This window comes from Euphorbia lathyris, chromosome 2 (genome assembly GCF_963576675.1).
Source record: "Euphorbia lathyris chromosome 2, ddEupLath1.1, whole genome shotgun sequence".
Lineage (NCBI taxonomy): Eukaryota > Viridiplantae > Streptophyta > Magnoliopsida > Malpighiales > Euphorbiaceae > Euphorbia > Euphorbia lathyris.
The window spans coordinates 45,213,177-45,226,299 of record NC_088911.1 but is presented as its reverse complement, the minus strand read 5'-3'; the positions used below and the strand labels follow the sequence as shown (position 1 = coordinate 45,226,299).

The following is a 13,123-nucleotide window of genomic DNA, read 5'->3' as shown; positions in this document are numbered from 1 at the left end:
ATATATTTTATTTGTTTGAGTTGTTTCAATGTTATTGTTGTTAAAATTTTGATATTTTCACATTTTTTAAAGATATAAATATCATATTTTTTAAAGATATATGTTACAAGTGTTTTTCTATATTAAATAATTTTATACATTATTTTAAAATGGTATAATACATATTTTAATTGAATTTATATAACAATTGTTGATTAACAAAAAAAAAATATAAAAGTACAAATCCGATTAATCTCCCGACTAATTCCCAATAAATATTTGAGGGTCATGTCCACCCGAATAGTGTCTAGCGTTTTTTACAACCTTAATTTTTTCTCTTAAATTTTTTCTGTTTTCTACCTCTAATTTCAGAGGCTTGAAGAGAAATTCAGTTCACATAAGAAGCAACAACACTCAAGGTACACATAGGATTTGAAGCCTTTTTTGTCACATGCTGTCAATATCAGATGGAGAAGGTGAAATTCTGGAAATGTAGACGTAATTTATACTAACGTTCACTCATACTTCAATGTGTCTATGTAGTTAGCCACACAGAATTTCTTTCACAATGTTTCTCCGGGTTCCCTTGACACGCCAACAATCACCCAACCTACTGCACACACCCTCTCCTAGCATGGTCCAGGCCACTGCTCAACCACCTCAGAGGTCTTCGTCCAAGAATGGTGGATCTAACCATGCCATGAGAAAAAAGAATGAAAATACACTCTCTAACATCACAACTCCGATCAATTACTCATGAGAATACTTCTCCAAATATTCCAAATGAATGAGCAGCATAAATTTGTAATTTATAAAAGAAAATGGATGATTGTATTACAAGGTCTTTTATGACGAAAAGCTTGAGACAGCTTCACAAGTGCCTGACGAGGCATGATGAAAGCAAATCACCTCTATAAGCTTATGATCTATGAAATTGCAAGATAGAATAGCTAAATAAGAAAAACAGACTTAGAAAGCTCTTCCCTGCAGAGATTAAGGTGCAATCTTACTTTTAGCAGCTGACCTAGAAAACTACAGTGAAGTCCAAAAGGCGATGCAGCAGGCACAACCAATGATCTACATGATCTTGCCAATTTAACCCCAACAGTCCAAAGAACCAAGGCATCAAACCAAAGCTTCCAAATTAAGTCGTCTTGTGTCATCAACAGCAAGATCCACCAGGGATGACATTGATATCTAATTACAACAGAGCTACCTCATATTGCGTTGTGGGAGCATCCATCACTGAATTACATGCATACTTCAAAATTGACAATAACTACACCCATTTTCATCTTAACAACATGGGGAGGTGATTCATTGTAGTTGCACCTATGCAATTGTGGCCATCTGCTTCTGCACAAGCATGAGCATATTATCTTCTGGGAGAAGAAAAAAGAAGTAGAAACAACTGGGAAATAAAAACAAAATTGCTAATTTTCTCATGCTTCATACTTTTATATTTGTAGCCATTCAGGATACACCATATATTTACATGTTCATTCCTGATCACTGGCCATTAGTAGTACTAGTAACAACAAGAATTGAGCATAGATAACATAGCATTGGCTGCTGTTCATTAAGAATTAAACCCTTGCATCTCTAGTCCACCTCTTTATGATGTATTGGATTGGAAGCATCTTGATGTTCCTATAGTCAAGGACTTTCAGTGCATGACTGCATAAAATTCCCATATACTCAAATTTCATACAACTACAAGTGACTCTCTCTTCAGTTGAGTTGAAACTTAGATGATATTCTTGTTGTTTCCCATATATGTTCACTTTGTATTCAAAGAGTGATCCATTCTGAGCACACTGGTTAATAAGAATATTCAAAGAGGCTTCATATTCCAGCTGAAACAATTCAAATATCACTGGAGTGTATATATCTCTAACTTGCTTCAAGAGAATCACATCCCCCATCAGCCTTGGCGATCGCTGACTCATATCATAATTAGCTTCTAACTCTTTGTAGTGCCAATCTGTCAGCATCTTCCCTAGATGCTTAAAAAATGGAAGGACATCCACATCAAACTTTAAGTATTTCCTCAAGCTAGAAGTGAAACCTGCACAAAGTTGTACACTTTTGGTATCTGCATGAAAAATGTGCCTTCCATATGCTGTGGCCCATGTCTCTCTTTCCTTAAAAATCTCATGCAACCATTCATTTTCCCACAAACCATATGCATCCAACATAAAATTCCATGCAGCAACAAAAGCTTCATTCTCCTCATGCTCAAGAAAGCAACTGGTTAAATCATTAATAAATGAGTCTGAGCCCACAAACATGTGGTTCAGCTGTTTAAGTGCACGTTGGTACACATGCCATGCACATACACGGTGGCGTGTCTCAGGTAACACTGACTTAATTGCTTCAGCAATTACAGCATCTTGATCTGTGAGGATTGTCTTGGGCTTCTTCCCAGACATTGCCTTCAGAAAAGTTTGAAAGAGCCACTTGTAAGATTCAATGGTTTCATCATATAAAAAGGAAGCACTGAAGACCACCATTTGCTTGTGATGATTCACACCAGTGAATGCCACAAATGGTCTGCAATCTTTGTACAGTCTGCAGGTTGTATCGAAGCAAACCACATCTCCAAAGTCACCATAGTCCACCAACATTTTGACATCAGTCCAGAATATGTTAGTTATCTGATCTTCTGCATCAAGTTGCATAGAACAATAGAAAGAAGGGTTTTTGAGTTGCTTGCTATGGAAATACTGCTGCAATCTTTCTAATTCTCCCTCTCTCATATCCCTCATCCGTTTGAAAGAGAGTTTGTTATTGTAATCAATGAGTTGATATCCATGAATGTCCTCATCTCCTGCTTTGTTGCATGGTGTACCAGAGACTAATTTGGGCTGCGTTGTAGAACCATCTACCTCACTGCTTTCAACTTGAACTGCAGTTAATCTCTTTTGTGAACGTAACATGTGAACCCTGTATGGAGCAACAAGCTCATGATTGTGCCTTTCTTCAAAATGTGTGACACGATACTTACCGTCTGATTGACGAGAAATGACTAGTTGAGCCATACATCCAATCCTTGTTTCCTTACGAGGCCTCTTCACATTCAAATCTCGCTTATCTTTCTGCCGAAAACCTTCTCTAAAACAAGTAAACCTCCTAGATGCCACAGCACCATCAATCTTACTTCTATTTACATAGTCTTTTCGAACACTAAAACCTACTTGCGCAGCATAGGTATTGTAAAATTCATATGCATGATCTTCTGAGTCAAAACCCATTCCTAGTTTTGGTACCCCATCCATTCCAGGACCTTTAGACAAGTCAACTTCAACTGCTTGGGCAAAAGTCAACCTCCTTTGTGATGGTAACATGTGACCTGTAGATGGGGTTACAAACTCATGATTGTGTTCTGTTTCAAAACGGGTGACACGGAACTTTCCATTAGGTTGGCGTGCAATGGTCATCTGTGCCAAGCAACCAGTTCTCGTTTCATGCCTGGATTTCCTCAGATCTGCTATGTGCTTGGTGGGCCGATAACCTTGCCTATAACAAGTATATCTCCTGGAAACTACACCACCATATACCCTACTTTTATTTACAAAATCTTTCCTAATACTGAAACCTTCAAGAACAGCATATCCACTGTAACACTTATACGCATGATCTTCTGTTTCAAACTCCATACCAACTTTGGGCACCACATATGGCCCTTCCTCGTCTTTTAGCACAGAACCATCATGTGATACCTCAATTGAAGGAATATCTGCCCTCTGAGATTCCTGTTCATCTTTTATGTGTGTCTCAAACCTGTCAACAGAGGTTGATTTTAGACTGTCAGAGTCCTTAGCATCGTTTCTTGAGTCACTAGAATGGCTCCTGAAAGACATGCTCACTCTCAGCAAGCAGTAGATTCTTTTCGATATAAGAAGCTTTCGTGATCCTGCTCTGCAGTTGTTTCCACTTTCTGTACATAACTTGATGTATCAGGATCACGGCTACCCATTCATCTTCATTTCAAACATCAACATGGACAAAAGAACAGAAAAGTATATATCAAGAACCGAAAATCAAACCATAAAAATCATTTACAAAATAAAAAATTTACAAAGTTTGAATACTGGGAATATCTCAAAGAAAAATAAGTATTTCATCAGAACATAAACCTTAATAAAACGGAAAAGGTTCTACGCAGATAGAAAAGATTGAATGGAAAGACACTGTTTCCCCTAAAACTCTTGATTAAATTAGAATGCCAAACCCGCAAATGAAGTTCACTTAAAACAAAATTCAATTCAATTACAAGAAACACTAGAAAAAACTTGCATGATAAAATGAGGCTACCTTTTTTCTTTACCACAGAGAAAGAATTAGATGATAGAAGGGAAGGGAAGGGAAGGGAAGGGAAATCTCAGTTTAGCAAGAGTGGAAACTTCAAATTTGGGATGGGGATGGAATGGCGGGTAAAATTTGATATGATGCTGTAGATAAACTAATTGGAAGCATTGTAGGGTTTGGAGTTGGGTGTTCGGTTCAAATTGTAAGTACTGTAATGATGGTTGGGCCAAAACTAGAAAAGCCCAACTTCTAACAGTCAAAGGAAGAAAGCAAAGCAATCACCAGATGAGCAGATCGTTCCGTGAAAGGGCGCGCTCAATCAGGGAGTCCTCAAACTACTACTACTACTACTTCTTCTTCTTCTTCTTCTTTTGATCGTTTTCTTTCCTCCCTGTCCCGTCCCTGAATCATGAAACCACTCAGCAAATCATTTAACCATCATCATCTCCTTAATTGCAACCGCAAATTCTTTCAAAATCCAATCTTTAGTCCTTTCTTTACTCTCACTCCTCGTGCATCTCATTCCCGCTTCAATGAAATTGCCAGTTGCAATGCCTTCGTTTTGGATTCATCCATACCTCAAAGTTCCACTTCCAATTCTGCTGCAAGTTCGAAATTACCGTCTCAGCTTCATTCGAATCATGCTAATTCATCCAATGAATTCGAACCCAATTTAATTGCTTCATTTTCTAATCGTCAAACAAGGTCGTGCTTAGCTTCCGGTGCTGTTTCGACGTCAAAGTCTCACTCTGTTGATCTACCCATTAATAGAATTCATATTTCCAAGTTATTAAAACAATCAAAACCCGCATTCTATGCTCCCATCCACTTTCACTGTATTCCAAGAAGATGTTTTTCTAGCGAAATAAAAAACCCGCATATTGTTTCCACCGCTACTACGCCTCTTGAGAGCTCCGCACCAATTGATGCAGGCTCTTCGATTCGAAAGCCTATCAGTTTGTGGCCTGGAATGTACCATTCCCCAGTAACAAATGCTCTATGGGAAGCAAGATCAAGCATATTTGAGAGTCCTGCTGATTCACCACTTGATGGCAGTTCTTCTGGTGAATTGGAAACAAAAACTCCATCAAAGAGTAGGACTAGTATTCTTTATAGCTTCTCTTCTGATTATGTACTCAGAGAGCAGTATAGGAACCCTTGGAATGAGATTAGGATGGGAAAGCTGGTTGAAGATCTTGATGCACTTGCTGGAACCATTTCCTACAAGGTACAAGGGCTCTGATAATGTGTATTTATAGGTGTCATTGCCATGATATCCATTTGAATTGAATTCTTACTTAATTAATGTCTTATTTGATTGAATTGATGGTGAATTTTTCCCTAGGTTTCATAATTCATTGTCTTCAAAACTTGAGCAATCTAAAGCTTTTGTGATTGAAATTTTGTTAATGTCTTCCAGGCTATTAGAGCAATATAATATCTGATTCAATGCTTATTGTTTGTCTTCCTATGAAATTTTCCTATGCAACAATTAATATGATAAAATATACATATATAGAATTAGAAATGCATGCTACATAGTCTAAAATTTTGTTTCTTCAAGTCTACTGGCTATTTATATGCTCAATGTCTTTTTTTTATCATTATATCACTTGTTGGCCAGCATTGCTGCAATGAGGATGGCATGACAAGGCCTCTTTTATTGGTGACTGCTTCTGTTGACAGAATAGTACTGAAAAAACCAATAAAGGTCGATGCTGATCTGAAAATAGTTGGTGCAGTTACATGGGTTGGTCGGTCATCCATGGAAATTCAATTGGAAGTGACTCAATCAACGAAAGGTACTCTGATAGTTGTTCAATGCAATCTACAATATGATCGAATTAGGGAGTTCATTGTTGGTGATAAACATTGATTGGTAATATAAAATGTCTGTGTTCCCCAACTTTAATTAAGGGTTGGTTCCATCAAAGAAGTCGTGGGCATGAATCACTTGACGGTTTTAGATTGTGGTACATATTATTGAGGTGTTGGAGAAAGCTGCATATGAAACTCAAAGTGTCCATTTAGCTGATACCTAGTTATAGTCCAACTAGAACTGGAATCATATGCATGTCTTGCTATGTATGTTTGTTAAGGCTATATATATTGCAGCTTATGTCAAAAGTTATGTTCCATGCTTTTATGCTATGTATGTTTATTAAGGCATAATGTAATATAATGGAATAGTTTTACACGGGGGATTTCATTCTATTATAGACTGGTTTTCAATGATTATGGGTTCCACTATAACAGGAAGTTAAACAAGTTGATTTTGTGTGATACCTTGCCGTTTCTATACATTTATATATGCCCCAGCAAGAGATCCTTAATCAACTTGGTTGCCCTAAAACTTTCAAGCATTTGTTCTGTTTTCTCTCCAATATTAGTCTGGACCCTGGATATTTGTTTTGCAGGGACTTCCAGTCCATCAGATACACTTGCTCTTGTAGCAAACTTCACATTTGTGGCTCGTGACTCAAGGACAGGGAAATCAGCTCCTGTTAACCGTCTCTCACCTGAAACTGAACAAGAAAAGTTGCTTTGGGAAGAAGCAGAAGAAAGAAACAAAATGAGGAAAAAGCAGAGGGTAGAAAATAAAGGAGATGCCACTGATAGAGACATAGAAAGAGTTAATGCTTTGCTAGCTGAAGGGCGAGTGTTTTGTGACATGCCGGCATTGGCAGACAGAGATAGCATTCTTATAAAGGATACTAGCCTTCAGAACTCTTTGATGTGTCAACCACAGCAAAGGAATATACATGGTCGCATCTTTGGAGGGTTTTTGATGCGTAAAGCGTTTGAACTGGCCTTTGCAACTGCTTATGCATTTGCTGGTGCTAAACCATACTTTGTCGAAGTTGATCATGTTGATTTCTTCAGACCTGTAATTCACAACCCTTTTAAATTATTTCAGAGACAATCTGCACGAACAATTCCTAATTTCTTCCAATGTTTTGATTGTCGAATGGTTGTTAATCGGATTGCTACATTTGTTAACTGATGCAGGTGGATGTTGGAAATTTTCTTCGGTTGAAGTCATGTGTTTTGTATACAGAGCTTGAGGACCCTGCTCGACCCTTGATAAATGTGGAAGTTGTAGCTCATGTTACAAGCCCCGAGCAACGTTCTAGTGAGGTAAGCTAATGAATCTATTGGCTCAGAACTAATACAACTGCTGAAACAACTCTAGTTCACATTATATTAATGCGTGTATTTGTAATTTATTTGTTCATATAATAAGAGTAGATTTCAGAAATAAAACTATGTAGACAACTCTTCTTTTTATTATTTATTCCAAGTTGGGTATTGTTGAACTGAACAGGTATCAAATACCTTCTATTTCACATTCACTGTCCGCCCTGAAGCCATGAAAGACGGTTTAAGGATTCGGAATGTTGTTCCTGCCACTGAAGAAGAAGCCCGTCGAGTGATTGAACGTATGGATGCTGAGATTTCTTAGTTACTCCCTTGCACTTCTTTCTTCTTTCATTTTTATGTTGGAATGAAAATGTTTTAGCTCTTCATTCATATATATATAGTTTATTCAATTAATCGGTTCGAGATTTCTCACACCTTTAGGTGGATCTCTCCTAATTGAAATGATGTTTTAGCTCTATATTGAAATAAAACATTTCATTGTTATATAATGTTGATGATTAGCAGTAATATATTCAAGATACAACATAAATATTGAGGACAATGTTATTATCTTATTTCTACTAAAAAATTGAACAAACATAAGAATAACACATTTTAATCTCCAAGACAATTTGGCAGCTATTTCTCAAAACTTTTGAAGCCCCTTAAAATAATTTAGCAGGTAAAAAGTAATTGTTAAAAGCTTTCAGAGTAGAAACTGTTTCTAACTGATGTACATGAACAAGGACACTTGAACAGATTTACATGACAGATTCAACTATTCCAGCATTTTAGTAATTTATTATGTCCTGACATCATACCCTTGGTATATTACACAATTTAAACAAATCCAAAATCTTGTAACTGATGTTTTAGTTTTAGATACAAAAAAGAAGAGGCCACTCCAATGGACTCCATATTTATAGTTCTATTCAGATCATCTACTACTTCTCTGACTAGTATATCTCACTAGCGATCAGTGCTATGGCAAACTTTCATCATCCGACGACGAGCTACAATGCTGTTTTCCATTGAACACAGGAAAAACTGGTGGAAGGTTTGAATTTACTGGCATTGGCCGCGCTGAACTATATATGGTTCTCTCATTTATCTTTCCAACTTCTTTACATACCTGATCGAGAATGGAAAGGAAATCCCGTACAACAAGAAAGATTCGGAACGGATGAGCTTCCTCCTTAGCAGAGTTCCCATGGAAATACCCTGTTATTTCCTTCACTAAAGCCAGGGTGAGTCTCTCTTCTGATTGAATCCTCACAATTTCCTCTTCTGCTTTCTTCAAGAATCCCTTCATCGATTCTGAAAATCTTCTGCTACTTTCTTTCAATGAACTTTCTTCATTTGACTTCACAACATCCCTAACTTTTGAAATTCCTGCCGCTAGTTTTGAGACTTCATTGCTAAGTACATCTGAATCCATTGCTGCAGCTTTTTTCACATTGGTGAGCTCTCCACTCAAACCTGAAACAACCTGCAACCCGAGCTTTCGGAACTCAACATCATCCTGGAAAGTGGAAGCTGTTTGATTCTGATTTGTTCCAGAAAGTCGAGAACCTTCAGATCTGATGATTTCCTGAACAACAAAATGCAAGAGTGTGGTTTTCCCATCGGTGCCCTTCACATCAACAAGTTTTAAGAGTGTGTCAAGCTTGAAAGCATGGGCATCGCCACGATTGGTGCCAACATTCATGCGGTTACCAGTTTTCAGCACTGCTTCTAGAAGCTTCAAGAACATTCTGCTGTTCTTTAATTCCTGGCAAGCAGCCTGTACAAAGAAATATATGAGCAGCAGCTTGAAAATTACTAGGCATTGGAAATATTTTCATCTGAATGAGAAGATGATGCAGCTAGCATCTTACAACTCGTATCAACTACAACAAATAGTAGTGCAGTGTAACAATCTGAAATAAAACAAAAAAAAAAAGGTTGACATCTTATGAACATGGGCATCCTAATCCTATTTGGACATTTTAACCTTCCATCCAGCCGCTACCCTAATATGGCCAAACTGTATGACATCATCAGGGACTTTAACAGTATAGAGAGCTAGTAGCTTACTGATGTAAAATATTTGTAGAGCCATACTATAAATGTATAGTTTCTGTAAAAAAAAAAAAAAACCTGAAAATTTACAGTAACCTCTTTCAAGATAAATGGTTGCTTTATCAGTACATGAACTAGTACACTTGGGGGACATAGGAGCAATTACCACATGGGAACATATGCAGGAGCATTACCCACATGCATAAAGATGAGGATCATGGATTTATAAATTTGAAAAGTTAGCACTCAAAAGTTTGATCCATAAAGAATTGACGGGGTCCATGGGGGGAGAAACCGAATGTAGTAAAAGGTAAAGGAAGAAAGAGGCGATTGTACTACAGAAAGAGTTGATCTAACACAATGACATACATACATAAGAAATAAGTTACAATTAACAGAAACAAAAAGAACTGAACTATAGATTCAAACAAGAAGCATTAAGGGACAAATAGTTGTTAAAAGAACATAAACTTACCCCCAAATTCTCAAAAGACCTCTTGAGGTAATCAACTTCTGAGTCAAAATTAGCAATGTAAAGCATTGCATCAACCCTCTTAAATGCAAATGGAATATCAAGCACTGCCTTGAGGAACTTTTCAGCAGGACCTAGCTTAAATGGAGATTCATCATTGAAATCCTTTAACTTGCGTTCTTCTTCTTTAGTTGGAGCCATCTTTAACAAACTCTCAAGAAGCTCTGTCCCTAGTGCATCCAAATTGCCTGACAAAAAGAAAAGATGGATCATTTAGGGAAGGCCTGGGCCTGGGATAGCCAATACATTTTCATAAACAAATCTTTTCTAACAGTCAACAGCAAATCAATATTTCTTTTCCTCAAAAAGAAAAACTATAGCTCTTCCATACAATAAATTCACAATCCAAATCCATTGAGTGATGATGATGTTAGCATTGAAAGACCACAGAAGGCATTAAAGAAGCATTTATAGAATAAAAAATCACTATTGGATAGAACTGAAAGAAAGCAGGAGTGGAGGTCAGCCACTACCTTCAAGAAGGGCTTCACAGACTTCATCAATAGTCACATTAAGCGCCCTTAACAATATTGCAATGTTCTGAGACTTCTTTGGATCAAGCACACGGTTCTCCTGGTTCTGGAATGCAAGAGTCTGCCTCCGCCCATTGTTATCTTTCACATTCGAATTTGAATTGTTCACCATAAACAGAGTCTCTATCATTTCTTCATTTAACCTGCAATGATACCATCATTCTGTAAACTTAGGAAACAACAGTATAGTAATCAAGCGAAGCAGCAAATGAATTCTTAGAGGTTCCTCCCTCTTTCCTATTTTGGTCAAAGAAACTAGAATGCAACATTCAAAATCTAAAATGGGGATTTAGTAGCTCACTGAAAGGAGCTGGATTTTATCTGATCCCACACCATGACCCGATCAGAGCTGGCTCGAACTTTATCCCAATGTAAAGGTTTCAACTTGGGTTTGAAGGTCTCCTCGATCCTCTCAGTCTTAGCATTGGATTGTGCTTGCTCAATGACTGTATTTGGCACTGCACTTTGAACCAAAATAGGCCTCGAAGGTGTAACAAAAACAGGGGGACCTGAGCTTCCGAAATCCACTTCTCTTCCCACTTCTGAAATTTCCCAAAACCGTGGTGGTGGAGGCGGAGGAGGAGGTGGCGGTAGTTTTGTAGGCACAAAGCTACCGTTAACACTCTCTAATCTCGCCGGAGACTGATTACTGTAGCCCAGAAAACCTGAATTTCGGTGCGGAGAGTTGTGGCTATTCCCTGAATATCTCCCGGATGAGGAGGACGACAAAGACATGGACAGAGGTGATCGTTTCAGAGATTGAAGCGGAGGAGCAGGGAAACTAATTATAGTCTCTGGAGATTTAGATTTTGTGCTTCTAGGACTAGGACTTAAATTTGATGCTGGAGAGGAACTACTAGGTATGGAATTTGAAGGAGAACACGAATTAGATATTGGATAGGACGCAGTTCTTGAATTAAAACTTCTAGACCCGAAATTATCTCCTTGAATACCTGGAAACTCATGTCTAGAACTTGATTCAACGCGCACAGGACTTCCTTTTCTACTCGATGATCCTCTAGGAGAAAAGAACTCTTCTTCCTCAGTATCACTCTCTGCTTCATCTTCCTTGTAAGAACCAACCAGAACCTCGCCACTTCTGTAAGTAGGTGTATAGTTGTACTTCGGCAACGGCGGTAGCGGTTTCAGTTCAGGTGACCCCAACTTCCGATACGGCGAAGACGATACACCAATCTTAACTCCGACATTGCTAGCATTTGCAATACACTGTTGATGATCGACTCCGCTTGTCGAATTAACCAGCGTACCCAAGTAGAGAAATTCCGAGCTGGTACTGGGTACTCCGGGACGATGAGGAAGTTTCGGCGGTTTCGGAGACCCATCGGAAGGGACAGAATTGGCAGGGAAAAGACGAAGACTGTCGGATCGTGAGGTTTTCTCGGTGGTTTTAAAGTGGTGTTGCCGGCGGCGGGAGCAAAGAATCAAGGCGGAAACAGCAGCAAGAATGGCAGCAATGAGAAGAGTCAGGGAAATGGAGATAGTGATAATGAGGTGGCGGTGAGAAATTCCGGCGGAAGGAGGGTGAGGAAGGAGGAGAGAAGAAATGTTGGCCGGAAAAGTGGCTAAAGTGGAAACAGAAGGAGGCGGAGGAGGAGAAGGAAGTGTGGGAAAGAAAGGCTTTTGTGGAGTGTAAGGAGTAGCAGAGAAAGGGTATTTAGGCTGAGTAGGCTGAGCTTGAGGTTGAGGAGCAATAGAAGGAGGCTGTATTGGAGGTATTACATTAGTCAGTGGGAAAAAAGGTTGGTGGAGGAGATGACGGCGGTTTCCGGCAGAGGCACCGGTGGTAAAAACGAAGAAAATGAAGAGAAAGAGAATAGTAGTGCTGCCGGAAGCCATTGCTGCCTAGTTTTTAGAGAGAACAGAATCAAAAACAAAAACACACCGTTTCAGTCAATCTGTGCGTCCTTGAAGAAGAATAAGAATGTGATTCTTCTTTGTTCATAGCTATGGAGAAAGTTACAAAAAAGAGAACATCATTGCTGGTAGAGAGAGTGAATTATAGAGAGAGAAAGAAGCAAGAACAAAGACAATGTCTGTTCTTCATTTGTTTTTTAGTGAGTGTTCAAGCAAATACTACTACTTGAATTGATATTTGAAAGAAAAAAAGAATGGTGAAAATGAAATATATTCTACTGTTACTGTGTCTGATTTATTAGAGAAGAAAATGGTCAAAAACATCAAATTATTTCAAAATTTTGTGGCAAGAGCTAAGCTAAAACGGTAGTAATTAAAATTTTCATTAATGTCAAAAAAAAAAAAATCATGTCGATAAGGTAATTTTTAATTGTGTTCTTTTGATAAATATTAGTACTAAGATTGAAATTGTACTATTATAATTAATTATGACAATAGAAAAAGTAGAGGGGGAAGAAGGAGAAGTCAAAAAAATGTCTGACAATGAAATTTGTTCAATAAATGCAATTATATTGATATCTGTGGGATTGAAAGAATCTGGTTAGACTTGAAATTTACTGTGTTTTTCTTTAGCTTTATGATAAGGAAGGAATATGGGGAGAAGTTTATTTATACAGCTGTTTACATTTTC

The 13,123-nt window shown here is 38.0% G+C and overlaps 3 protein-coding genes across 3 annotated transcripts; 1 reads left to right on the top strand and 2 right to left on the bottom strand.

Annotated features, from left to right (window-relative positions):
* Positions 1-628: 628 nt before the first annotated feature.
* Positions 629-4,414, bottom strand: LOC136218015 (protein FAR1-RELATED SEQUENCE 5-like). Its single transcript, XM_066004736.1, has 2 exons — positions 4,297-4,414; positions 629-3,962 (listed from the first exon to the last, which is right to left on the bottom strand). Exon 2 carries the CDS (start codon positions 3,840-3,842, stop codon positions 1,566-1,568), a length of 2,277 nt encoding a protein of 758 aa, XP_065860808.1. The 5' UTR covers positions 3,843-3,962; positions 4,297-4,414; the 3' UTR covers positions 629-1,565.
* A 168-nt stretch (positions 4,415-4,582) lies between these two features.
* LOC136218012 (acyl-coenzyme A thioesterase 2, chloroplastic-like) lies at positions 4,583-7,909 on the top strand. Its single transcript, XM_066004734.1, has 5 exons — positions 4,583-5,518; positions 5,915-6,092; positions 6,708-7,177; positions 7,300-7,428; positions 7,616-7,909. The coding sequence occupies exons 1-5, from the start codon at positions 4,700-4,702 to the stop codon at positions 7,751-7,753; spliced, it is 1,734 nt and encodes a 577-aa protein (XP_065860806.1). The 5' UTR covers positions 4,583-4,699; the 3' UTR covers positions 7,754-7,909.
* Positions 7,910-8,094: 185 nt separating this feature from the next.
* LOC136218013 (formin-like protein 2) lies at positions 8,095-12,712 on the bottom strand. Its single transcript, XM_066004735.1, has 4 exons — positions 10,859-12,712; positions 10,498-10,700; positions 9,968-10,212; positions 8,095-9,214 (listed from the first exon to the last, which is right to left on the bottom strand). The coding sequence occupies exons 1-4, from the start codon at positions 12,412-12,414 to the stop codon at positions 8,414-8,416; spliced, it is 2,805 nt and encodes a 934-aa protein (XP_065860807.1). The 5' UTR covers positions 12,415-12,712; the 3' UTR covers positions 8,095-8,413.
* Between the last annotated feature and the right edge of the window lie 411 nt (positions 12,713-13,123).

Bases quoted from the DNA above. Each gene is read 5' to 3' on its own strand.
- LOC136218015 (XM_066004736.1), bottom strand. From the start codon at position 3,842: ATGTCTTTCAGGAGCCATTCTAGTGACTCAAGAAACGATGCTAAGGAC.
- LOC136218012 (XM_066004734.1), top strand. From the start codon at position 4,700: ATGAAACCACTCAGCAAATCATTTAACCATCATCATCTCCTTAATTGC. The intron at 5,519-5,914 runs GTACAAGGGCTC...CTTGTTGGCCAG, and splicing joins CTGGAACCATTTCCTACAAG to CATTGCTGCAATGAGGATGG. The intron at 6,093-6,707 runs GTACTCTGATAG...TTTGTTTTGCAG, and splicing joins AGTGACTCAATCAACGAAAG to GGACTTCCAGTCCATCAGAT.
- LOC136218013 (XM_066004735.1), bottom strand. From the start codon at position 12,414: ATGGCTTCCGGCAGCACTACTATTCTCTTTCTCTTCATTTTCTTCGTT. The intron at 10,701-10,858 runs GTGAGCTACTAA...GTATCATTGCAG, and splicing joins ATAAAATCCAGCTCCTTTCA to GTTAAATGAAGAAATGATAG. The intron at 9,215-9,967 runs GTAAGTTTATGT...TTCTTTGTACAG, and splicing joins GGTCTTTTGAGAATTTGGGG to GCTGCTTGCCAGGAATTAAA.